The 26,556-nt window shown below is 39.6% G+C and overlaps 1 protein-coding gene and 1 pseudogene across 1 annotated transcript; one reads left to right on the top strand and one right to left on the bottom strand.

Annotated features, from left to right (window-relative positions):
* Positions 1-2: 2 nt before the first annotated feature.
* On the bottom strand, positions 3-1,874 carry LOC103456165 (V-type proton ATPase subunit c''2-like). Its single transcript, XM_008395819.4, has 4 exons — positions 1,582-1,874; positions 1,406-1,483; positions 513-683; positions 3-419 (listed from the first exon to the last, which is right to left on the bottom strand). Exons 1-4 carry the CDS (start codon positions 1,710-1,712, stop codon positions 254-256), a joined length of 546 nt encoding a protein of 181 aa, XP_008394041.1. The 5' UTR covers positions 1,713-1,874; the 3' UTR covers positions 3-253.
* A 130-nt stretch (positions 1,875-2,004) lies between these two features.
* On the top strand, positions 2,005-3,933 carry LOC103400240 (protein ECERIFERUM 26-like; annotated as a pseudogene).
* The last annotated feature ends 22,623 nt before the right edge of the window (positions 3,934-26,556 follow it).

The raw sequence follows: 26,556 nt of genomic DNA, 5'->3' as shown, positions 1-26,556 counted from the left end.
TATGAAAAAATGATTCTGTTATTCATTCAAAACTAAGATAATATTGTCTACCACCATGATTGAGGAAATGCTTAACTCATCCTTATACATCTCTCGCATAACTCATTCCCATCGGATTAAATACAACCTAAGATTGATACAATACGGAAAAATAATATTTCCACAGCAGCTATAACATTCCTAATGGTGAAAAGAAGAAATTACACGTAACACTGTCGTTATGTGATGCCAAGTTTTACCGAGCAACGCATCATCATTTCGAAGGCCATGTAGCTTGAGCTGACATTATGATTCCCACAATCACTCCAAACAATCCAAGTGCACTGCCAAAGATTTCGATCACAAGGATCTTCACGAAAAGCGAGGAGTTTTGGGCATCGGACAATGCGCAGCTGCTTCCAATAATTCCCACGCATAACCTGCCGCAGAAACAAAATCATTGTGTGGTAAGAGCCATAGGACTTTTTGGAAATTCTAAAAGAAATGTGAGAAAGAAGGCTAAAGATATCAACCCGCAGACAAGGTTTGCAAAGCCCACGATTATCCCCGAGGCAAAGATTGCATATCCAGCTCTAAGAGACTCAGGTGCATGCATCTTCGATGTTGGAACACTCTCCAACTTTGTTTGTAGAATAATTGCAACAATAACACCATATATAGCAACAGCTTCACAAAAAATAACACTGCAACAGAAAATGCATCCAATCCAAGTCAGTCCCACAACACATCATTGTAATGTCACACTCGAGCATTTACAACCAGCAGTGCTATGTTAAAGTTGGAAAATTCAAGGTGCATCGTTATCGATAAGCAAATTTCCTACAATGGTGTTAAGAAACAGTTTTCGGGAGTGCTTGAATAGATAGCACAATTCTCCATCCATCAATCAATTAACCAAGTTAGTTTTAAGTGTGATTGCCAATAGCAATATGATCCATTTATCGATTAAGAACTTTCGTTCACAAAATATAACACTGAGACAACCAATCCAGTCCAAGTCAGTCCCAAAACATCATCATCTTAATCACACACTTAAGAATCCATAATCAGCAGAGTTACGTTAAAGTTGAAAATTCAAGGTGCATCGTCAAAGATAAGAAAATCTCCCACATTGGTGTGAAGAAACAGTTTTCGGAAGTGTTTAAATAGATAACACAACTCTCCATATATCAATCAATCAATTAACCGAGCTAGTTATAAGTGTGATTCGTATTTTTCAATTAAGAAATTTAATCCGCTATTGAATTCAATTACTGGGATGCTACTTCAAATCATGAACATAATCCCAATTTCTAGTATTTACATTCACTACATGTTTGCGTTATGAATCCAAAACCAAAAGCAGATGCTAAAATTAAATGAAAATGTAATAAAAAAAGGGAGTAAATTTCAGAAATTTCATCACCTAATGAGATTCTTAGAAGTGATACGAGGGGCCTTGATTGCTGCACCGATCAAACTGCTCCCAGTAATATAAATCCCCCTAATTGCCACAACAACTTACACAATTTAGTAATTAATTAACCCAAAGATTATAACTTTAATCATCAAATGAAGGGGGAATAAGGAAAGGGGAAGAACCAGGCGGCGCCGAGGACGGAGACGCCGATGGCGACGGCGATACCGATAGCGGAGAATGTGTATGGAGAGATCTGGACGAGGGCGCGTGCCCAGGAGCTCGAGTAACCCACCGCTATTGCTGCACCTGACATTTTCAGAAACCCTAATCCTTGAGGTGTGAAATCGGGGATGAGGATTTGGGGAAGGGAGTAGAGAGAGGGAGGGTTTCTGATCTGATTCGTGATTGAGCGAGAAATTTTGTGAGATGTGGAGGATGGAGATTGTTGTTTAACACGCGCAGGATGCGCGCGTGTTTTTTCTTCTGATTACTTGTGTTGTCGACATTTGAGGCCTTCCGTTGGGCTGTGTTTTGGGTTTGGGTCTGCAGGCCCAATGGACTTACAATTGGGCTTCTAAACAACTAAGATATTATTAGTAAGTTTAATGCGTCAACTTACCAGCATCAATGTAATTCCTGAAAATCTTGATGTTCAAGGACGAATTGAAGGCTAACAAGTGGGAAGCAAGTGAAGAGAAATCGAAAACAATAATGTTGTTTAAACAAACAAAATTTGTACACTTGTCGAGACACTCTCTAATTAAAATGAACTTATCATTGCATGAACAACCCTCTTGTATTAGAGAATGTGTGGACTTTGTGTGTTTTAATAGTAGCATTCGAAAGAAAAACTCACATTAAGTTTAGGAATAATCAAGCTTGAAACCACGTCAAGTCGTCAATCCATCGCTAAGTTATATCCCTTCCTCTGTCTTGTATGGAGAAATAGAACTCATTTGCAAGCGAACCGTGGTGAGCACGAAGCCCGTCCAAGTCAGAAAAACCTACCCTCTATTGGTTGTACTATCCTTCAACCGGAGTGCCAACAGAGCCTGGTGAAATCACAACGAAGCTTAGAGAGTCCTTGGCAATAGCGCTCACAAATTATCAAATAATGACGAGCCGGTTGTAGAAGAATGACAAAGAGCAGTGGATGATAAAGTGCAGTGATGTGGGCGTGAGAATGATCGAAGCTAAGGCAAGAGGGAGTTTGGAGGAGTGGTTAACAAATGTGGGTAGGGAAAAGGAGCTTATGCTTGTTTACTGGGAGGAAATGTACCATAAGCCTTATTTTTGGTCCACATTTTATGTTCAGGTAATCATGTTAGTACTCCGCTGCATCACTATCTTCGTTTGTACATAATTACGTATATATCTTTTGCAAAATATAGATTAATCACGTGATGAGAGATAGATACATAGTTGTATACAACTGGTTACGTTTAAGATTTTCTCCTCGTAACATAGAAATATTCTCTTAGTAAACAATTTGACATACTATGTAGTACTCTAATTGAATATTAGTACGACCGGTTTCTTGCTAGGTACATCGTTGTTCAGATTGATAGTTGAGCAACATATCATTTTCTCATATTAACATTTTGTAACATTGTCCCTTTTTCTTTTGTATAGCTTACGGAGTTTGAGGATGGTGGATTAGCAATTGGGCTGAGTTGCAGATCAAACTTGTGCAACCATGTTCTTCAAAGCTTGGGCTGGCAGGACGTTCTTGGGCAAGACGATGCATCCTACATTTTTCCACCCATTGCCTCCGCGGGGGCCGGGAAACAGAAGGCCGAACCAAAAGCCCTAAGCTGCCTTGATCAACCACTACAAAACCTCCATCAACAAGTCATTTCACCTTGTAGGCACAAAACACAGAACTATTGCTCTTGTTTTATCGGACGATATGGTTCCGGCTTGTATGGCCATGGCCCAGCCAGCCCATTGGTGCAACTGGCAAATCAAGCCCAACACTGTTTGAGGTCCTTGCTGGGGTCTTTTAGATTCGTATTAGCAACGTGAAAGGAATGAGAGATGGGCTTGTTAACATGTCCATATGCATGGATATGAGAAAGGTTTTGGGGTCAGATAAAAGGCTCATTTGGAAATTGCATGGTTTATAACAAGGTTCATCTAGGCAGTTTCCAAAAAGAGAATTTTTCACAAGCTGCAAGTTCTATAGGTGAAGTGGTGGCAAAAATGGACACTGAGGGAATCATGGATTTGATCGAGTAGCTTGAATGTAACGGTGATCAATCTCCGTCCTTAGTGAACAGTTGCGATCTCATTTGTTCGAGCTTAGAGACCGTGGACCTATTTTCAGCCATTTTAAAAGATGCGATCGTACCTATTCATTTGTCGTGTTATATTGAGCCGGTGTTTGGATTAGGGCAAGTTTTTATCCTTCTGGAAAAACCAGGAGATGGTGTAGGGTGGTGATGGTTACGCTTCCACGTGATGAGGCCGTTAAAATGTATGAAGAGGATCTTATTTTACGCCTCTCTCCGACCATCTTGATGAATGTGAAATAACCCTAGCTAGGCTTAATACAAGGGTCCAACTATTCCCCAATAAACATTGACAACTGCTAGTCTTTAAGTACAATCCCAAAACATATTATAGCAAAAATTTTAGTCTTAATAGTAATACTACGAGACTGGGTTTCTGAGTACATCCAAATACTCCTCTACATATAAGGTGCTTATGATCATAAAGATTGGGACAAGCCGTATAAGTTTTTTTTTTTTTTTTTGAAGAACTAGAGCCGTATAAGTTAACCCATGAAAAATGGACACATTTTGATTTCGCTACTAAATTAGGAACTGTAATTAGGACATATATTATTTTAACTGCTCCTCGTAGAATGGAAAGCATACACTATTTTTTAAAAGTCGCCAGAGAAATATAATACACCACCGCACAATTCATTGTTTGTCTTCCATATTTCCAAAGATTGTGTTTTCCTTCATCCAATCTTTAGCAGAAGCTCCCAGACCATGACGTGTTATATTATATATCTAAACCACAGCAGCCTACATTCAGTGTATTTGTATATTAAACTAGGATTTATTTATATTTTTTGTTACAAAAATAAGGTTGCGAATGTTGGATTTCTAGTATATAATTTTTTTGGTTGCTTTGATTTCTGTCTTGCTTAATTTTTGTATGACTTAACTATATACCTTAAAATGGGGGTCAAACTGTGACCGCGATTATTCGGTTGATCTAAACAATCTAATAACATTTAGTTTCCGTTATATTAGATAATGTTTAAAGTTCAAATTTCATGAACTAATGTTGTTAAACAAAAAAGGTCAAAAGTATTGAGGCATTCGGTTTACCAATAGTCCGGCCATATACATACACTTTTAGGGCTAGAAAAGAATAGTATATAGAAAGCAAAAGTCCATACAAAAAATAAACTTAATTAATGAGTTAATGCCCCTAGTCCAAAAGGGTACTAGATTATATATGGAAAGAGATTCTCTTTGGATCTCCTTCATCAAATTCTTTCAATCATTTAATTCGAACTCTTGAAATTTGATCAAACAGCTAAAATTAATATAACTGTTAAATGAACTTCCTATTTATAGTCATTTGATCAAATTTCAAGGGCTCATATTAAATAATTAGAAGAATTAGGTGGAAGAGATCCAGAGATGATCTATTTCCATTATATATGACACATTATGACAAAGAGTGTTGTCAAATTACTAATATTTTTTTGACCAAAAAAGAAATTAGTAATATTTCGAATGAGAGATGTAGATAGCACCTGCACAACTGCAACTATGATGTGCCACTTCTCCAAACCATGATATAAAATATCGATGATATCGGAAATACCGGTAGTCCAAAAACATGAAAATTTCGATGGAAATATCGAGATATTATTAATATCGATAAAAATTAAATAAAAACCACGGAAATTGTAAGAAAAACTTAGAAATTTTTATTGAAACTTTGGAGAATGTTTATTTAGTCAATTATCTATTAGTTTATCAAAAAATATTAGAAGGAAATGCATTACATGATGAATTTAATTGATTTAAGTTGATTATATAGCAAGCTGGCAAACACTGTGAGTGTAGAAAATATGTAGTAATTAATGAAAAAAGATTAAACACACCATAATCATTTATATATAATGATTTACTACAATATTTTACACTTTATACATTGCATGGTAAGATACATAAGTGATTTAGTACCACATAAAGTTCCTATGAGGTTCAAAACTTTCACCATCTTCATCATCTCTATGTGTAGAGAAGTTTATTGTGTAGAGTATTCATCAAATGATAAATCCCCAAAATAGTTTTGCATGTAATTGTTAACATGTCACTCATATAAATATAAATATTTTAGCATATTATCACTAAAACATAAGTGATATATGGTGATTACGGTGTTAGAGAAGTAAAATATGAGGGGCTCAAATCCCCTTTGTGTTTTTTTTCCTCCCTTTTCCCTTTTTTTTTTCTTCTTTTTCTTTTTTTTTTCCCTTCCTTTACATCGATATTTTTGATATTTTAGAGATACTATATCGATATTTTGACAAAATATTGCTGAAGTGTGAGCGAAATTATTGACATCGATATTTTCCGATATTATCGTCGATATTGTCGATATTTGTACGATATGTTCCGAAATATCCGTGATTCGAAAAAACCGAAATATCCTCGATATTTCGTCGATATTATTGATATTTCAGACTATTCCTCTCTTTTTCCTTTTTTTTTCTTTTTTTTTTCTTTTTTTTTTCCTTCCTTTACATCGATATTTTTGATATTTTAGTGATATTATACCGATATTTTGACAAAATATTGCTGAAGTGTGAGCGAAATTATCGACATCGATATTTTCTGATATTATCGTCGATATTGTCGATATTTTGTACGATATGTACATGGATATGTTCCGAAATATCCGTGATTAGAAAAAACCGAAATATCCTCGATATTTCGTCGATATTATCGATATTTCAGACTATGCTCCAAACACAGCATAATTAATCTTGTTGGTGTTGCAGTTGATGGAGCATCTAATTGTTTCGAAATTTGGAATTTTTGAATATGCCCTCTTCTCTCCATATTTCTGAACTTAATTTACACCTAGATTCAAAGACAAAGGAATAAGACATGAGCCAAAGTGTTAAATAGACTGACCTATATAGATTAATTGACCTAATTTTTTTTTAAAGGCTGATCTTATAATATGGCTTAAGGTGTTAAGACAAAAAAATATAAATATAGCTAGGGGTGGAAAAACTTTAACCGCAGACTTGAAGAGCAATATCATGAGTACTAGCTAGGTTTGAGTTTTTATTGACAAACTGATATTTTAAACTATTTTAATCTATAAAGAGAGTAAGGGGTGGTTTGGGAGTGAGGTGCTTAAAAAAAAAGCACCTATGAAAAAAAGCTGTGAGGGTTTTAGGTGTTTGGTAAATTGAAAAAAATGGCTTATTTTGGAAGCTGCTGTGTGATGTATACATTTTGTGTGCATTTATATCATCCTTATTTGGCAGTTTTGTGATGTTTTTGGATCAAGCTAGTTGTGTTTTTTACATTATTTGGTGTTAGTGTGCAGCCAAGTGTGTTTTAGGATCAATTGGATTGCAAGTGAAGTAAAATCAACCCTTTTGGTAGCTGATCATCATCCCTAGCGTGAATAAGGTTTTTGAGGAGTAATTTGAAATCCCAAATGAGGAATATAGAACTACTTTGGCTGCTGGAATTTCAGGAACACATGTGGAAGTGTAAGGTGGAGCATTCGGCCATAATGGGTGATTCTAGGCAAGACAAAAACATTGAATTCAAATTATGTGGTTTTAAACACCAAAACATGCAATCACATGCATGTTTTCAATCTTGCCGTGCATTCCATTCCCTTTTTGCACCAAGAACATGCACTTCCATTACTTAATGCCACATCCACACCTCCAAAACATGCAGCCACATGCAGGTTCACAATCTTGCCGTGCATCTCCTTACATTTCCAGCCCTCTTTTGCAGCAACACATGTGCTTCTATTAAACTAATCCATTCAGCCACTTGTACACCTCAAAGCAAAGCCATGCCGTGCACATTCATTCCATTTTCCAGATTTGTTCAACCAATTCCAGGTTGTCCATTTCAGCTTTGCAGCAAACACACATGCATGTTCAATTAAAATAGCTATATGTATGCATCTACACCTTGTGCCGTGCATCCACCACCTCAGAAATCACTTCATTCCATCATCATTCAGATTGGCAGCTTCATTCTTTGGCTAGACAGCCGCATGTTCTCCCAAGAGACTTCAATTTAAAGTCCATGCAATCTCACTTCTAAAAAAACTCTCGACCATACCACCATTCACACACCTAGCAACTCCATTTTTCTGTCCATTCTCTCTCCCATCCGCAACAACCATTCATCCACAGCAGCTCATCCTTCATGTTACAACACATCTGGAGAACCAAGACCGAAGGCCATTCTTGAAGGATTTCAACATCAGTTTTGCTTCAAGGGTTTCTTCTTCTCAATTCTATGTTCACTCATGTTATATATTTTTATGTTAAATCATTTGTAAACATGAAGTGTAACTAATCTCATTCTAGGGATTCGATGTAGCCTAGCAAGATTGCCATGTAGTTAATTCGGAATGCTCAGTTTATCCTTCTATTTCTTGTTTCATTTTCTGATTTAATTGTGACTTTGTGTGTTGGTTTTAATGCTTGATCACCATTTGAATTAACCATAAGTTGTCTAGCCAATCTTAAAGCACACATCATGCATAACTTTGGCAGATATGGGAATGATTGAAGGAAACGTTTTGCAAACATCCTGCCAAGTGTTTCTTTGGTTTTATGAAAGTTTCTTATGCATAACACATTCTTGATTAGGAGCCGAAGTTGAACATCACAATTAGGTTCATGACTAGGAATATTTGATCAAATCCACATATCATATGGTTGATCATATCTAAGTGAAACAAACTCAAGAAATAGATAGATGACTGAGCATAAACTGACTTAACAAACATGGAATCAATTTAGCAATGGTGAAACCGAATCCCTAGCCTCATCTCCATTGATACTATCTCATTTCATTATTTGTAGATTCATTTACTTGTGTTCATTTCATTTCCGTGTGTTTCAAGTTACAACATCAAATCTATCTAAAGTGATTAGTTTTATTTTCTAATCTTGCAAAACAAGTGGTTATATAGGTCTAATTAGTCCCTGTGGATTCGACACCCTTACTTATGCTATTATACTCAACATGTTTTGTGATGTTTTTGGATCAAGCTAGTTGTGTTTTTTACATTATTTGGTGTTAGTGTGCAGCCAAGTGTGTTTTAGGATCAATTGGATTGCAAGTGAAGTAAAATCAACCCTTTTGGTAGCTGATCATCATCCCTAGCGTGAATAAGGTTTTTGAGGAGTAATTTGAAATCCCAAATGAGGAATATAGAACTACTTTGGCTGCTGGAATTTCAGGAACACATGTGGAAGTGTAAGGTGGAGCATTCGGCCATAATGGGTGATTCTAGGCAAGACAAAAACATTGAATTCAGATTATGTGGTTTTAAATACCAAAACATGCAATCACATGCATGTTTTCAATCTTGCCGTGCATTCCATTCCCTTTTTGCACCAAGAACATGCACTTCCATTACTTAATGCCACATCCACACCTCCAAAACATGCAGCCACATGCAGGTTCACAATCTTGCCGTGCATCTCCTTACATTTCCAGCCCTCTTTTGCAGCAACACATGTGCTTCTATTAAACTAATCCATTCAGCCACTTGTACACCTCAAAGCAAAGCCATGCCGTGCACATTCATTCCCTTTTCCAGATTTGTTCAACCAATTCCAGGTTGTCCATTTCAGCTTTGCAGCAAACACACATGCATGTTCAATTAAAATAGCTATATGTATGCATCTACACCTTGTGCCGTGCATCCACCACCTCAGAAATCACTTCATTCCATCATCATTCAGATTGGCAGCTTCATTCTTTGGCTAGACAGCCGCATGTTCTCCCAAGAGACTTCAATTTAAAGTCCATGCAATCTCACTTCTAAAAAAACTCTCGACCATACCACCATTCACACACCTAGCAACTCCATTTTTCTGTCCATTCTCTCTCCCATCCGCAACAACCATTCATCCACAGCAGCTCATCCTTCATGTTACAACACATCTGGAGAACCAAGACCGAAGGCCATTCTTGAAGGATTTCAACATCAGTTTTGCTTCAAGGGTTTCTTCTTCTCAATTCTATGTTCATTCATGTTATGTATTTCTATGTTAAAACGTTTGTAAACATGAAATGTAACTAATCTCTTCTTAGGGATTCGATGTAGCCTAGCAAGAAACCCATGTAGTTAATTCATAATGCTCATTTGATCCTTTTATTTCTTGTTTCATTCTCTGATTTCATTGTGACTTTGTGTGTTAATTCTAATGCTTGATCACCACTTGAATTAATCACAGGTTGTATAGCCAAAATTAGAAGCACACATCATGCATAATTTTGGTAGATATGGGAATGATTGAGGGAGATGTTTGGCAAACATCCTGCCGTGTGTCCCCTTTGGTTTTGTGAAAGTTTCTTATGTATAAAACATCCTTGGTTGAGAACCAAAGTTGCACATCACAATTTGGTTCTTGACTAGGGTGATTTGATCAAATCCACACATCATATGGTTGATCATATCTAAGTGAAACAAACTCAAGAAATAGGTAAATGAATGAGCATAAACTGATTTAACAAACATGGGATTGATTTAGCTATGGTGAAACCGAATCCCTAGTTTCATCTCCATTGGTGTTATTCCATTTTATTACTTGTTGATTCATTCACTTGTGTTCACTACATTTTTGTGAGTTTTCAAGTTACACAACAACAAATCTGTCTAAGTTGCTTAGTTTAAGTCATTTAATATGGTTCTTGCAAAGCAAGTGATTGTATAGGTCCAATTAGTCCCTGTGGATTCGACACCCTTACTTGTGCTATTATACTCAATATGTTTTAGCATTAGGAAGGAGTAAAACATATCAACAACACTGTGAGAATAAGCTGAAATCAAAAGAAAAAGCTGAAGCTGCTATTTGCAGCTTTGGAAAACTGGTTTTTTTTAAAAGCACACGGAGCTACAGTGCTCCTTTAATGAAAAGACTCACTATCAGACTGTTTTTTTTTTCTTTCCAAAAGCACTTTTACAAAAAAGTTTACCAAACACTCTGCTGATTTATTTCACAGCCGCTTATTCTCACAGCACAGCCGCTTATTCTCACAACAACTTTTTTTCAAAGCACAGCAATACCAAACCAGCCCTAATTATCATATTTATGTGGAGAGAGAAGCGGACAATCTCATTTGACCTAGCTATAACACACATTTGCAGACATTATTCTTTTTATTTATCTTACATCTTACATAATCTCTTGTTTTGTCAAAACATCTTGCTAAATCTAATACAAAAACTTTAACTATATATATGAACCAGAAAGGTATAGTCATTAGTCAGCAGCTCAATAAGATTGTTTATTTGCTATTTTGTTATATTTTCTGTGTTCCAGCTCTATATATATAAATGACCTGCCAAAGAGTAAGCAATTCAAAAGTAAATGCCCAAAAAAAAATAAAAGGTCATAGTAGGACTATCAAAGAGCATTTCCAAAGGAGTTTACTTATCAAATTTTTTCTTCAAAAAGTGTTTTTTAAAACTCTTTATTAAACAATATTTGAATAATTATATGGGGGGACCCAATTTTCAACCATCAATTGATAACTCTTTCGTTTCTAATTGGCTACGGCCTAGTTTGGGAGTGAGGTGCTTAAAAAAAAGCACCCATGAAAAAAAGCTGTGAGGGTTTTAGGTGTTTGGTAAACTGAAAAAAAAAGGGCTTATTTTGGAAGCTGCTGTGAGAATAAGCTGAAATCAAAGGAAAAAGCCAAAGCTGCTATTTGCAGCTTTGGAAAACTAGCTTTTTTTCAAAGCACACGGAGCTACAGTGCTCCTTTAATGAAAAGACCCACTATCAGACTTTTTTTTTTTCCAAAAGCACTTTTACAAAAAAGTTTACCAAACGCTCTGCTGATTTATTTCACAGCTGCTTATTCTCACAGCACAGCCGCTTATTCTCACAGCAGTTTTTTTTCAAAGCACAGCAATACCAAACCAGCCCTACCTCTATTGTACATTACATAGCAAATTTAACTTTGCAATTATCTCTTTTGAAGATGCTATGTACTCATCATTGTCATTGTTATGGTGGCCAATTTTGTTTAGAAGCGACGTCATGTTGATGTTGAGTAGTCTATTTCTAGGGCTGAGAGCCTTAATAAAACTTAATTAAACACTTAAACGTACCGACTCATATTAGATGGCAGTTAGCACTTAGCATGGAATATACTGATTCATTGAATCAATCAAATTCTGTTTATAAAACAAACACCCAACTGGCTAAGTATTCCAGTTAGTAAGGCCTGTAGCAAGAATAAATGAACTCTAAATTAGTCGAAAACTTACTTAATGAGGCTAATTGAACCTTACACAATGTCTCTAATCACGAACAAAACCATCACGTCAACGACAACAATGATAAATTATCGTCCGGCTAATGACCAACGAATTCAATATCTATATTAAAGTCTTGATTTCGGTACTGTTGTGCCATGCATGATAACTCATGAGCATAATGCAGGTTTTGTAAAATAACTAACATTTTCAAGAGAGGAAGATTCCATGGTTTGTCGTGTATATTAATTTTCAGAAGTATATAGTATTAATCACATAAGTTGTAGTTAATGATCATTTTGCTAGCACTAGAAGGCCTTTGTATCAAACACGACCCTTGAGCACTTTACCTTCATCAGTCAGTCACTCCCGAAGGAAATCTCAACTTATAAAGAATTAAGATTAAACACCAGTTAGCAAATTGTTTTTAAAGAAAAGTACTTAGTTTAAAGAACGGGAAACTTTTGATGCGGTTCCTAACCATTAATACTTTTTAACCGAAACCTTATTGATTTTTAATTTTTTATCAAAATCTTTTGTCTTTGTACACGTTACTATATAAATATTATTGTATTTCCATGTCAGCAATTAGGACAATGATTATCTGCCCTCCTTGTTTCCGTGCCCTCCCGTGCCCTTCTGTTTGTGTGGTCACGGTTAAGTCACGTCAACATTTTATATTACTATTCATTTTTGTCTTATCATCTCTATAAAAAAAAATAGGGACACTTTGGATGCGGTCCTTAGCTATCAATATTCTTTGATTGAAACCTTGTTAGTTTTTAGTTTTTTATTGAGGTCCCTGACATTAATGTAATAATGTAAGTGTGAACACGGAAAATTCCTGAAACGAAAGAGACAAGAACAACGTGCACAAACAAATATTTGTATTTAGATGATTTTGGGTTACAATCTCTCTATATTTTGATCCTCTGATTCGATCTCCGTAAGGTGTTGATTTATGGATGTTTCGTTGATCCAAGGGCCGTCGGGGCTTGATCTTGGATGAACTGTTTGGAAGTTTCTTCAAAGGGTCGTGGGCTTGATCTTTGAAGGTGGATTTGAGCGGATCTTCAAGGAGCCGTTGGGGCTTGATCTTGAGGATGAATGTTTCTTCAAGGGCCGTTTGAGGCTTGATCTTGAATAACGGTGATGAGCGGATCTTCAAGGGCTTTTGGGCTTGATCTTGAAGAAACAGTGATGAACAGATCTTCAAGGGCTTTTGGGCTTAATCTTGAAGAACGGTTGGATGTGTGTGGATTTGTCGACGTTGTTGATCCAAAGGGCCGTTGGGGCTTGATCTTGGATGAACGGATGATGAACGATGGTGCTTTCTTCAAGGACCGTCGGGGCTTGATCTTGAATTGGTGGATGATTGTTGATCCAAAGGGCCGTTGGGGCTTGATCTTGGATGAACGATGAACGAAGAACGAAGAGAGCTTTCTTGATTCTTCGGGAACCTGGATGCTTGAGAGCTTCGGAGTTTCAGAGCTTCAGAGCTTCAAGGTGTAATATGAATTCGTCCCCTCAAATGAATGAAATGGGCTTGTATTTATAGAATTTTCCAAGGCCTAATTTTGAATATAATATCCCAGATGAAATAAGTCGTTTCTGCCAGGTCAATTTTCCAACTCATTTCAATTTTCGTTTAGTCACACGTTACGTGTAAAATTTATGTAATACATGAGCGTTGACACTTTGATTTATCGGTCAACATTTATTTACCGAAATTTCGATGTCTACAAATGCCCCCACTTCAAGGCACGTCGTATACATGTGCTTGTCACGTGTAGGAGATGCATTTTGAAGTCCCTTACTGTAGATGTCGATCCAAGGGCCGTCGATGCTTGATCTTGAATTGGGCTGGAGATTTCTTCAAGGGCCGTTGAGGCTTGATCTTGAATTGGGCTTGAGATTTCTTCAAGGGCCGTTAAGGCTTGTTCTTGAACTTTCGTTTGAAATTTCTTCAAGGGCCGTTGAGGCTTGTTCTTGAACTTTTATTTGAAATTTCTTCAAGGACCGTCGAGGCTTGATCTTGAAGGTTGAAATTGGACCACAAGGAGCTTCATGTGGTAGATGATCTTTGACTTTGGTAGTGGGTGAATCGGCACGTATTTTGTTGCGCTTGTTGACTTTCCACAGCTTTGATCTTGAACTGGGTTGAAGGATTTTCTGGATTCCTCCAATTGTTGATTTTCCACAGCTTATTCTTGAACTAGGTTTTGATTCAAGGGTGGTAGACACTTAATCTTGAATCGGACTTGTGATTTCTTCCAGTGCCGTCGAGGCTTGATTTTGAATTTGGCTGGAAGCTTCTTCAAGGGCCGTTGGGGCTTGATTCTTGAAGGCTGACTCGAACATATTGTAAGCAGGCACGAGGTGAAGGTGACGACTTGTTGCTTTGTTCAATCTTTCTAATTCATACCTGAGCAGTTTGGTCAGCGGTATGATCTTCAAGATTGATGGGCTCTTCTTCCAGTTGGTGACTTGATCTTTAAGGATTTGATTCAAGGGTGGTGAATCGACACATGCAGCTCATAACGCCTAGTAAGCCGACCCAAGAATTTGAGGGTCAAAACGAATTCACCGTCCAGAATGATTGCAACCCTGATGATATGAGATACTTTTGATTTTGAAGAATTAACGGATGACTCAGCACGTGCTTTGTTGCACTTGTCTCCACATGCTTCAAGGTATCATTTTCATTTCCTTTATCTGTTCCTCAGGCAGATGTGGCATCTTCTCGAGTTCTTCATCTCAGACTCCTTCTGCTGAGTTGACTGTGCATGCTGCATTCTTCTCTGCTTGTTTCTTCAGGCAGATGTGGCAGCTTCTCGAGTTCCTCAGTTCGGACTCTTTCTGCTGAGTTGACTGTGCAGACCGCATTCTTCTCTGCTTGTTCCTTCTGCACGTTGTCTCCACATGCTGCAAGGTATCATTTTCACTTGCCTTATCTGTTCTTCAGGCAGATGTGGTAGCTTCTTTGGAAGTACAGCAGCAGTGGGAGACGAGTACGCGAGAGCAGTGCTAGGTAGACAATCAGGGAAGGGTTCCAAGCAATCGGTTCCTTACCCGAGTTTGAGTGGAAGTTCCGGCATATTGTTTTCTTTATCCTTGTCTTTGTAGGTAGGAACAAGGACAAAGGAAAGGACAGGGAGAACGCATGATATGAGATACTCTTGCTTTCTACCCTGGTGATATGAGATACTTTTGCTTTGGAGTCATTAGCTTGCAGAGGTACCCCAAGGAATAAGGAACACTGAATGACTCGAGAGGTTTCGTTGGGAAAGCATTTTTTTTGGAGATGAAGAAAGGCTCTGTATGTCTGCCTTGCTATGGAAGGTGAAGGTGGACAGTTATAGGAGGTCCCTTAATACTTGTAGAGGTAGTATTCTTTCACTTGTGTCGGCAACTAACGCGTGATTGAACAGTAAACTTTCACGTGCTTTCTCCTTCACCGAAAATCTTCGACAAATTCCCCGTGATTTGCACAAAGTTGAGTGTGCATATGACAGGTGATGACGCGGTTGAAAAAGACTGGTGCCTCTTCGATATCTGGGATCGGCGCTTCGACAAATTACCCGTGATTTCCGCAAAGCTGAGTTTGCGTGTGATGGGTGCCGACGCGTCTGGAAAAGCAAGATGCTTCTCCGATTTCCGAGCTTGCCTCTTCGATTTTTGAATGGCCTCTTCGAATTCTGAGCTCGCCTCTTCGATCTCTGAAATCCCGTCGAGTGCTAATTTTTTTATAGAGGCATGCAATTCGTTTCAAAGCACACTTGAATTTTTTGCTTGTGAAAACTCCCTTCTTGCACTTCTAAGATCTTGATTTGTCCGTTTTCTTCTTCCTTCAATACTTTGAAAATGTCTGGACCCTCCGACCGTCGTTTTGACTTGAATCTTGGTGAAGAGGCAGTCCCTTCTTCTCCAGACAACATATGGCGCCAATCCTTCATATCCCCTACTGGTCCTCTTACCGTTGGGGATTCAGTGGTGAAGAATGATATGACCGCTGCGGTGGTGGCCCGAAACCTTGTCATTCCCAGAGATAACAGACTACTTTCCAAACGGTCTGATGAGTTGGCTGTTAAGGATTCTCTGGCTCTCAGTGTGCAGTGTGCGGGTTCTGTGTCTAATATGGCCCAACGCCTATTTGCTCGAACCCGTCAAGTTGAATCATTGGCGGCGGAAGTGATGAGTCTCAAACAGGAGATTAGAAGGCTCAAGCAGGAGAATAAACAGTTGCATAAGCTCGCACATAGCTATGCGACAAACATGAAGAGGAAGATTGACCAGATGCAAGAATCTGATGGTCAGATTTTACTTGATCATCAGAGGTTTGTGGGTTTGTTCCAGCAGCATTTGCCTTCGTCTTCTGGGGCTGTACCGCGTAATGAAGCTCCAGATGATCAACCTCCGGCTCCTCTTCTTCCTGGAGTTTCGCCGAGTGATAAGGCGCCACCCGAGCCACCTTTGTGAAAGCTCCCTCCTGTTTTTTTTTTTTAATTTTTTTTATTTTTTTTATTTTTTTTTAACTGATGTAAAATGTACGTTTATGTAACTTTTTTTTTTCTTTTTTTTTTAGAGAAATCAATAAACGAGCTTTATTTCATTCAAGATGTACATATATACATATTTTTTTTTTTTTTTACATAGTGCTTCCGGTGCCATGTACATATATATAATATATACCCACACAATGTACATACACACACACACCCACCCACCTTTTTCTTTTGCTTTTCGGTGGTGTTCACATCCACCATCATAACTTAAATGATGGCCACTAATGCTTGCAATGTCTGACACAACTCCACAAATCATATTTTATATATAACAAATATATACACACATGTCACCACACCTCTTTGCCGTCCACTATCCCCAAATTTTCCTTTATGTTTTTATATATATATATATTTTTCTTTTTCAGGATGGTGCCTGATGCACCACCTTTGCTTTTCCCTTTCTTTTTTTATATTGTAATTTTATATGCACACATACATACATACGTACATATATATATATATATATATATATATATATATATATATATATATATATATATATATAGGGTGCAGGATAGGAGTTTGGAGGAGGAAGAAGGAGGAGCACGGAGGAGGAAGAAGGAGGAGCACAGAGGAACTTGCAAGGAAGGATGAAATCGAGGGGGCCAGGCGCTGCGGTGGAAAGCTGAGGGCATAGGCGAAAAAGAATATCTCTTCTTTGTTATAATCAAAGCTCTCCAGGAGCTTCCACGAGCATGAACTCCCCAGACGGACATCAAAGCTCTCGACCTGTTTCCCGGATGCAACATATATCATATTTTCATTTCCCGGCCTGAAACGTAAGGATAAAATGGGTTCCTCTCCTACCTCCATGATATCAACCGCATCTTTGCATCGCCTATCGAACCAGCAAACGCAGCCATCCTCGCCGGAGGTGGCGATGAGGCCGGGTGTAGCGGCTGAGGCGATGCAGCACGTGGCGGTGGCAAATAGACCCTGGTCTCGTCGACGTGTGGCTGGTTTGGAGACCCACTTGCTCCGGGTGTGCACACCATGTGTAGAGGTGGGGTTTGGGTGATCTTGTACGCTCGATCGTTGAAGGTCTTGTCGGTGTCAACAAAGAAGAAGCCGAACCTGGTGCAGTTTTGGGGACTTGAGCTTACGAGTGAAGACCTGAGATGAGTGGGCTTGAGGGGTGTACGGACTGAGAGAGAACCGGGCCTGGTTGCTGGGCTTAAAGAGTGAGGGATCGAAGACTGGACCTGCAGGCATTAGATTGAGGAGATGAGGACGACGAAGCGGCTTGGAGCATATTGAAGGTACCCTGCACGGCGGGCAACACCAGCTCGGCCTGGGGGTCAGTGAAGATGGCGGTGCTGAGACCCACGTAGCCCTTCAGAATCCCTGAAACGGGTCCCCTGTTTCGCCCGAAGTTTCGGATGCAGGTGACAAGTATCGCCGTGTTCATCCACATCGTGCTGTTGCCGCCCATGCAGAGAAATATACACATCTGCCAGTAGGAGAGGGGTTTGATCCTTTCACTGACGACGAGCCACTGGGCGCCGTAGCCGACCAGGCCCTCGACGGAGCCGATGATGAGGATAACCCAGGTGGGTAGTTTGTCAGAGGCGAGGCCGGCGAGGAGGCCGAAGGCTTTGCCGACGTCTTTGGCGACGGAGAGGTTGTTGAGTTCGAGCTGGGTGAGGCTCACGAGGGTTTTGAGGGAGGAAAGATTCACGAGGGCGGTAGTGCTGTTGCGCCGTCATCGAGGTTGCACAGGCGTGAGGTTAGGTCGGAGTCTCCTCGCTGGGCAGAAAGAAATGGAGAGCTGCATATAGGAGTTGGTTCCAGGTATCAGGCAACCTGGGCAGGCACCAGTGGCTGCAGTTATTGCCCGAATGATCGCCACTATAAGTTGAGGGATGAGCATCATTTCTCAACTGCGAGAGCGTTGTAATGTCGAGCAAGTAAACCGGGTTCTTAATCGTGCTTAGCACCTTGTAGACAACAACAGCAGATGGAGGTGCCCCTGCTGGGTAGGTTGATCCTGACAACGGTCCAAGTTCTCCTGAGCAAGTCTTCTTTGGCGAATTACATTCTTTTCCCTGATAATGTGTTGGAGAAATGCCCTGGAAGAAGACTTTGGTTCTTGAAGTATCAACATTTGAATCAACCCATCTAGCCCATGTGGAAAGCCCCTTGTAATATGCTGTCAAACGATCCATGTCTTTGTACGGTTTTGTCCCATCACGAAAATAATCAAATGGCTGAGACTTGCCGGTGTGGGTCCACCAATGCCAAGAGTTGAAGATCAGGACGTCCATCCCTTTCCATGCATTTCCGGTGTTGATGGAGTTTAGGTTTAGCAGCAGAGCACCAACCGTCGAACCCTAGACCATGATGTTTCATGCAAACGCACTCAACCATCAGGCTGGGAAGAGGGTCGGTGAAGTCATGGGCAAGGGAGATGACGGATTGGGCTTGGAGGCTGCCACTTGGGCCTGGATGGCCTCCTTTTGAGAGGCTTGCTGCTGATGGATATACATACATATATATATATATATATATATTTTTTTTTTTGTACAAAGAAATTGTAATAGCATCAAAACTTTTGATAAAATCTTTATTCCTTATTTTGGTGTGACTGAACTTGAAATTGAATATTCAAGCTGCCTACGTACCCTTCCAAAGAAAGAGATCAAGTCAAAACGTAGTTCAAATACATACATATTTTTTTGGAATTTTCTTTTTGTGCCGTTTGCAGTTTTAACTCATGCAGGCAATGAGTGTTGGTGTCGTTTGCAGTTTCAACTCGTGCAGACAATGAGCATTGGTGTTGCCTTTTATGCTCGTGCAGACCAGGAGCGTTGTGCCATGCAGTTTAGGCTCGTGCGGACAAAGAGCTTCGGTTCGTGCAGTTTAGGCTCGTGCGAACAAGGAGCATTGGTTCGTCAAGCAATCTGAGATAGTCGTTCCTCGCAATCTTCATAGCAAGGAGCCTTGACTGAGTAGTTGAAGAAGTCTTCTGGGAAGATGTCACGCATCGTGATGGGGATGGATGATCTTCGTGTCAAAGTTTCATTATCTCCAACACTTTCACATTGTTCTGGAGGTGAACAAGAGCTGTTTTGCCCCCTTTCCCATTGGTGAGCTTGTGGAGAAGACATATGCTTCTTGTGCAATTTCTTCGGAGTGACATAAGTCCATCCTTCAACTTCACTCGGCTTGACTGGCATGTTTTTTGAGCATGCCCCCAGCGATTGAGGTGAAAATTTTGAGTTGACAGAGCCGGAAGTGACGTCTTCTTCCAGGATTTCGTCTTCTTTGTCTTCTTGGGCCTTCTCTTCAGTGCGGTCCTCTTGGGTTTGTTGCCGTGAAGATTGGCCGGTGTAGATGATGGTGCGCCTCCTTACCTTAAGTGGTCCTTTTATGTCGACTTCCAAAGTTGCTTGGCGCTTCATCCTTGAAAGAATCAAGCTTTGAACATCGTCTTTTCCTGCTAGACTGTCGAGCTTCTCTCCCTTTGGCGTTGTCTTCCTGTTTCTAGAAGGCTTCTTAGTTTCTTCAAATCTGTCCAAAGCCGACCGTTGCGGAGGAGATCTAGCTGTGCCGCTTTGTTTCTTGGGTTTTGATAACCTTTCAAAGACTGATCTTTGCGGTGTTGGCGTCTCAAGCCTTTTGAAGACGGAAGTTTGGTCTCGACCACTGATGCGATCAAGTGCTGCAATTCTAGGTTTTGAATAATTCAGCCTTTCGAAGACTGAAGTTCGAGGGGTGGGTTTAGGCTCCTCTTTTGGCCTTATGGCTTGTGGTCTTGGCTTCCTCGTTTTTTTGTAGGTCACCGATGTCCACCATTTCTTATCACTAGTAGATGCATCTTGGTTGCTTGCCCCCGGTGATGGTTGTGTAGGAGGTGCCATGTGACTTGAACATTGACGGGAATGGTCATGCATGCTTCGGAGAGGCACAAGATCGAGTGATTCAAACACGATAGTAGTAGTGTGTGCCGCAACCGTGTCTTCGAGGTCAAGCTCGATTTCCCCTTGCTGTGCTAGCTTCAGGATGAGATCTTTCAGTACGAAGCACTTTTCCGTTGGATGACTGATGAAGCGGTGGAATTTACAGTATCTTGGGTTGTCGGTACGATTCATCTCTTCCGACCGTCTGCACTTAGGCAAACTGATCACCTTCTTGTCCAACAGGTCATCCAGCATGGCAACTACATCAGAGTCGGGGAATGGATAAATCTTCTCCTCAAGCTCCTTCAAAGTGCGTCTACGCATCTCTTGATCACGAAAAGCTTCGGTTTGAATCGCCTTGCCTCGTGTGGAGATTTTGACGGGAGCTGTGTTAACCGTCATCGCTTCCTTGATGGGTTTCCATGCAGCCTTTTCCACCTTTGTCCCAAGAACTTTATCGTTCTTGTAGTTGGCGATCGGTTCTTTCTTCCCATAATGGGCGATGCTCAACTCCATGTCATGGGCGCGAGTGGCCAATTCCTCGAAGGTCCGTGGTTTAATGCCTTGAAGGATGTATTGCAAACCCATTGCATGCCTTGGATGCACATCTCGATTGAAGAGGTTTCTGAGAGCCTGTCTTTACAGTCGAGGCTTAGAGTGCGCCATCTGTTGATGTAGTCAATGACTGGCTCGTCCTTCCACTGTTTTGTGCTCGTTAGTTCTAGCATGCTCACAGTGCGGCGGGTGCTGTAGAAGCGGTTGAGGAATTCCCGCTCTAATTGTTCCCAGCTGTTGATGGACTCAGGCTCTAGGTCTGTGTACCACTCAAAGGCGTTTCCTTTCAGCGAGCGCACAAACTGCTTGGCGAGGTAATCCCCTTCGGTTCCTGCGTTGTTGCAAGTTTCAACGAAGTGGGCAACGTGCTGTTTCGGGTTTCCCTTTCCATCAAATTGCATGAACTTTGGTGGTTGATAACCCCTCGGCATCCTTAAGGCGTCGATCTTCTTTGAATACGACTTTGAGTACAACCCGAAGGTATTTGAGCTCCCTTCGTACTATGCCTTGATGGTGTTGGTGATCATCTCTTGCAGCTGCTGGATAGAAAGAGATCCCATGAGTGCCGCTGCTTGGTCTGGCTCCGGCTTCGCATCGTTTTTCTCCACCTGAGGCTCATCTTCTTCGTCATCTCTTCTCTTTAGTGGATCATTCTCTGGGTCGGGTTTATCGCCGTCCTGCGCCTCTAGTCGATTGACGAGTGCTGCAATTTGCAAGTCTTTTTCTTCCACAGTTCGGGTTAGCCTTGCGATTGCTTCATTCATTTGAGCCAGTTGTTCTTCAACGGAGGTAACGCCGATAGTCATGACTTGTGCGACCAATAGACGTGACTTTCCTTTAGACATACAGGATGCTGATGAAGAACGTCGTTGGCTGCTTTGGGATGTCATCTTGTGTGCCCCAACATCGTGCTTCGGTGCCCCCAGCGAGGTCAGGTTGATGACATACTACTCACACCTTGAATGCTCCCCTTGCTCTTTTAGCGGCACCAATTTTGAAGTGGCATGTTGAGGAGCGGTTGTGGCGCCAATGGATTGTCCGTTTGCGGCAGAAGTGCTTAGGATCCTTCCCTCAGTGGTTGCAAGAACGACTTGTCCCTTGCTTGATGCCATTGACTTTGAGGTGTGCTTGGATTCCTTGAACGGAGAAAGAGATGAGAGGTAGAGATTGTCCCACTGGGCGTGCCAATTTGTGAACACGGAAAATTCCTGAAACTAAAGAGACAAGAACAACGTGCACAAACAAATATTTGTATTTAGATAATTTTGGGTTACAATCTCTCTCTATTTTGATCCTCTGATTCGATCTCCGTAAGGTGTTGATTTATGGATGTTTCGTTGATCCAAGGGCCGTCGGGGCTTGATCTTGGATGAACTGTTTGGAAGTTTCTTCAAAGGGCCGTGGGCTTGATCTTTGAAGGTGGATTTGAGCGGATCTTCAAGGAGCCGTTGGGGCTTGATCTTGAGGATGAATGTTTCTTCAAGGGCCGTTTGAGGCTTGATCTTGAATAACGGTGATGAGCGGATCTTCAAGGGCTTTTGGGCTTGATCTTGAAGAAACAGTGATGAACAGATCTTCAAGGGCTTTTGGGCTTAATCTTGAAGAACGGTTGGATGTGTGTGGATTTGTCGACGTTGTTGATCCAAAGGGCCGTTGGGGCTTGATCTTGGATGAACGGATGATGAACGATGGTGCTTTCTTCAAGGGCCGTCGGGGCTTGATCTTGAATTGGTGGATGATTGTTGATCCAAAGGGCCGTTGGGGCTTGATCTTGGATGAACGATGAACGAAGAACGAAGAGAGCTTTCTTGATTCTTCGGGAACCTGGATGCTTGAGAGCTTCGGAGTTTCAGAGCTTCAGAGCTTCAAGGTGTAATATGAATTCGTCCCCTCAAATGAATGAAATGGGCTTGTATTTATAGAATTTTTCAAGGCCTAATTTTGAATATAATATCCCAGATGAAATAAGTCGTTTCTGCCAGGTGTTGACACGTGTCCTATTTGATGACTTTTCCAACTCATTTCAATTTTCGTTTAGTCACACGCTACGTGTAAAATTTATGTAATACATGAGCGTTGACACTTTGATTTATCGGTCAACATTTATTTACCGAAATTTCGATGTCTACAGTAAGTTACTATATTTTTTAAATTAAAAATTAAAAATTGAAATTTGTAATTGTTTATATTAATGAGATTGTAAATAAAACCCCTAATTTATGGGATTAAAATAATAAAATATAAATTATACTCTCTATTATATTGTGTGTTTGTTATATATATATATACATATATGTATGGGTACATTAACCAAAATTAACAAAAAAAGTTATTGTAGCAAAACATGGATACATTCTCAAATCAACGAAAAAGAATGTATCCATATAAGTTTAAACATGAATTAAAAATTTTGAATGAATTTTATATTAAAAAAAAAAGGTACATTTTACATATAACAAATTGATATATTTGAGAATGGGTACATTTAAGATTAAAAAAATTGAAAAATTATATGAATGGGTACATTTAAGATTAAAAAATTGAGAATCTTTTTATGTATAAAAAAAAACTAATAGGTACAAACTTAATTTAATTTAATTTTTTATTATTTTGAAAATGTTTGAATTGAAATTTAATTAGAAGTTTAATAGAGGTGTGAGTATTAAACCCTAAATTAATTACTAATTTTTATATTAAAAAAATTATATAATAAACATGTAAATTCATTATCACATTATTGCTAGGGACTTGAATCAAAATTTAAGAACTAATAAGGTCTTAGTCAATGAACAATAAGAACTAAGGACCGGATACTAATTTTTCCTATTAAGATTGGGTAATATGGATTAAAGGGTGAGGTAGAGTGACAAAGTTGACATCTTTCTAGAAGTACTAGCTACTTAATTTTTATGTCAAGGTAGCATATAATAGATTAGCAAATAGCACCATATATAGTAAATTCGCATATAATACATGTATTATATATATATATATATATGTACATGTTTTTAAAGAATACTTATGTTTTTAGTACACATCTTAATAATTCGTTAAATTGCACGTTTTTTAAAACTCCAACATGTGACACACGTACTTACGTACTTTTCACGTTTAATACATGTTATGTGACAGCCCGTCCCTGATTTTAAGAGTTTTTAAAGTTTTAATAAAGGATTTTACAAAAATTCCCTTTGAGGCATGCGCATTATTCGAGGTTAATTGTCGTGTCGTGCCATCTAAGATTTGTTTTCTTGACATATCCTTGTAGTACTCGTCGCTACGGAAGCGTGGGCGCAAACGGTTCGTTATTTGGAGTTACAACGAAAAAGATTTTAAAGTTTGAAGTTTGGGCATTTTATGAATTTTATTATTAAAATTTGGATGGCCCAGATTAAAGGAAATCTGAAATGGATGGCTTGGATGTAAGGGAAAAAAACGAAAAATAAAAAGATGTTGAAAGGTTTTTGTGTGTGTGTATGTGAAGAAAAAGAAGAAGAAAAGAAAGAAAGAGGAAGGCATCGGGGAAAAGAAAAGAAAAAGAGAAACAGAAAGGAGGAGAGAAGGGCAAAGCTGCCCAATTGGAACAAGAGAGAGGGAGGAGTTGGACCAACCAGAAAGAAGAGAAAGTGGAGGACCAATCAGAGGGAGAAGAAATGAAGGAAATGAGGGAGAGTGATGAACGGGGGAAAATGAGGAAACGGGTCATCCTTGACCCGTGCGACCCATGCCTTCAAACCAGCGGTTTCTCGCCGTTCTCGTTCAATTTTCCGATGAATTGGATCAAGTTACCACTCCCAATCAACACCTAGGCCTTCCCTCTTCATGTTTCACCCCAAAAATCATGAAATTTGATGGTGGTTTGGTGAAGAACGCACATGTGGGTGCCGCGACTTTCTTGTTCAAATTCCCTTAGGACCTAGAACAAAGCCCAAGCATTGGTTGGGACGGTGGAGTTGATTTGAAGGTCGAATTGAAAACACCAAATTCTAGGGTTCTTCACGGTTTTGGCAAAATTGGAGCTCTTCTAGGCCAAATTGGCCTTGGCCTCAAGTATAAAGTTTACTCTACTCGTTGACATCTCCAAATCTGCAAATTTTGGTAATTTTTGGAAATAGTTAGATTTTCCGGCGAGCCGGGGCGGCCCGTGAGGCGGCGCGTGACCAATGGCCCGCCAATGTCATTCTTAGCATGTGTTTAAGGTTCTAGGTTCAGTTTTGATAATTGATTGACGTAAATTGAGTAATTGAACCTAAGCTCGTTACAATTCATGGTTAAGCCAAAAGGTGAATCGACAATCCAACCGTTGGATCGTCACCAAACTTTGATACGTTGTAATACGTAATATTTGAGGATTATAGGAACTTACGGATTAGGAATTCGATTTACGGATCTTCCGGAATTGGAGTTGTAAGTTCATAAAATAGAATGTTAACCGTTACTTGGTTTTGACAATTGACGGAGATCTGACCGTTGGATGGTAAGGAAATTTTAGGATGTTGTTCTAGAGATATATTGTGGACCTCTGGAAGTTATGGATTGGAAATCTGTGTTGCAGATCCTTCGGATCGAACTGCATAGTGACATGTTTTATATAAGTTATATATTCTATCAATATGATTTCTGAGGTTTGATTTAATGATTGTTCTAGGCACCGATCGTCATAATGCCTTGATGTGTTGTGCTAGGGAGTTGTAGGGCGAACTCCAGGTGAGTGGGCAGTTATTTTCTGTTATTACCTATATACTACTGAATTTCCCAGAAATTGAATTTAAATGAAAGTATGTTTTTAAAATGCCATGCATGCATATTATGAATTATATGAATTAGTAATTGATGCATATATATGTGAATTGGTGATGTGGACGCACATGTGAGTTTTATGTTATTCATGTGAATCATTGATGATGTGAATTGTGTTGAGAGCTCATAACCTGCACCCTGGTGTTAGTGCTTATATTATTCACCACGCACCAAACGCTCACCTTGGATCCAAGTAGGTGCATGTCGTACAGACCATGAGAAGGTTCCGATATGTCGTACAGACCATAGAGTGGTTCCGACTGTAGGTGATTTTAGATTATTATACAGCTGTTGATGAGAGAAGCACTAGAGTGTATTCTTACACCATTCTTATCGTACAGACTACTTTAGGCAGTTCCAATTTATGTGCAGAGTAGTGCCGTACAGGTCACTGCAGTGACTCCGGTTGGATTGGATATTGAGCTTTATAATTAACCGTACAGGACCAACTGCAGGGTCTCCGGTTGATTCCTTATTTCACCTGTTATATTGATGCATTCTTAATCTGTTATTGACATTTATAGCATGGCACACTTTCTGGTTTTGGATAAAGATTTGTGATTTGAGATATAGGAAGGTTTATATGTATATTATGTTATTTTCTGGGAAAGTATACAGGTTTTACAGCGAGGGGTTAGAAATGTTGTTCAAGGAAATGTTTTCGAAAAACTTTGTTTAACTGACCCACTCAACTTTGTTTTGCGCCCCTCCAGGTTCAAGATAGCAGAGCTTTGGTGGCCACGAGGAATCCAACGGTGTTCTGACAGAATTCACAAAAATATGACTCACCCTCGGGTGTTACATCTTCATAATT

This window comes from Malus domestica, chromosome 15, assembly GCF_042453785.1.
Source record: "Malus domestica chromosome 15, GDT2T_hap1".
Classification (NCBI taxonomy): domain Eukaryota; kingdom Viridiplantae; phylum Streptophyta; class Magnoliopsida; order Rosales; family Rosaceae; genus Malus; species Malus domestica.
Note: the sequence above shows the minus strand (reverse complement) of the source record. Positions and strands in the feature narration are given on the sequence as shown.

Excerpts from the sequence above, each read along its gene's own strand:
- LOC103456165 (XM_008395819.4), bottom strand. The coding sequence starts at position 1,712 with ATGTCAGGTGCAGCAATAGCGGTGGGTTACTCGAGCTCCTGGGCACGC. Across the intron at positions 1,484-1,581 it reads TCCGTCCTCGGCGCCGCCTG|GGGGATTTATATTACTGGGA; the intron begins GTTCTTCCCCTT and ends TGTGGCAATTAG. Across the intron at positions 684-1,405 it reads ACTTCTAAGAATCTCATTAG|TGTTATTTTTTGTGAAGCTG; the intron begins GTGATGAAATTT and ends TTTCTGTTGCAG.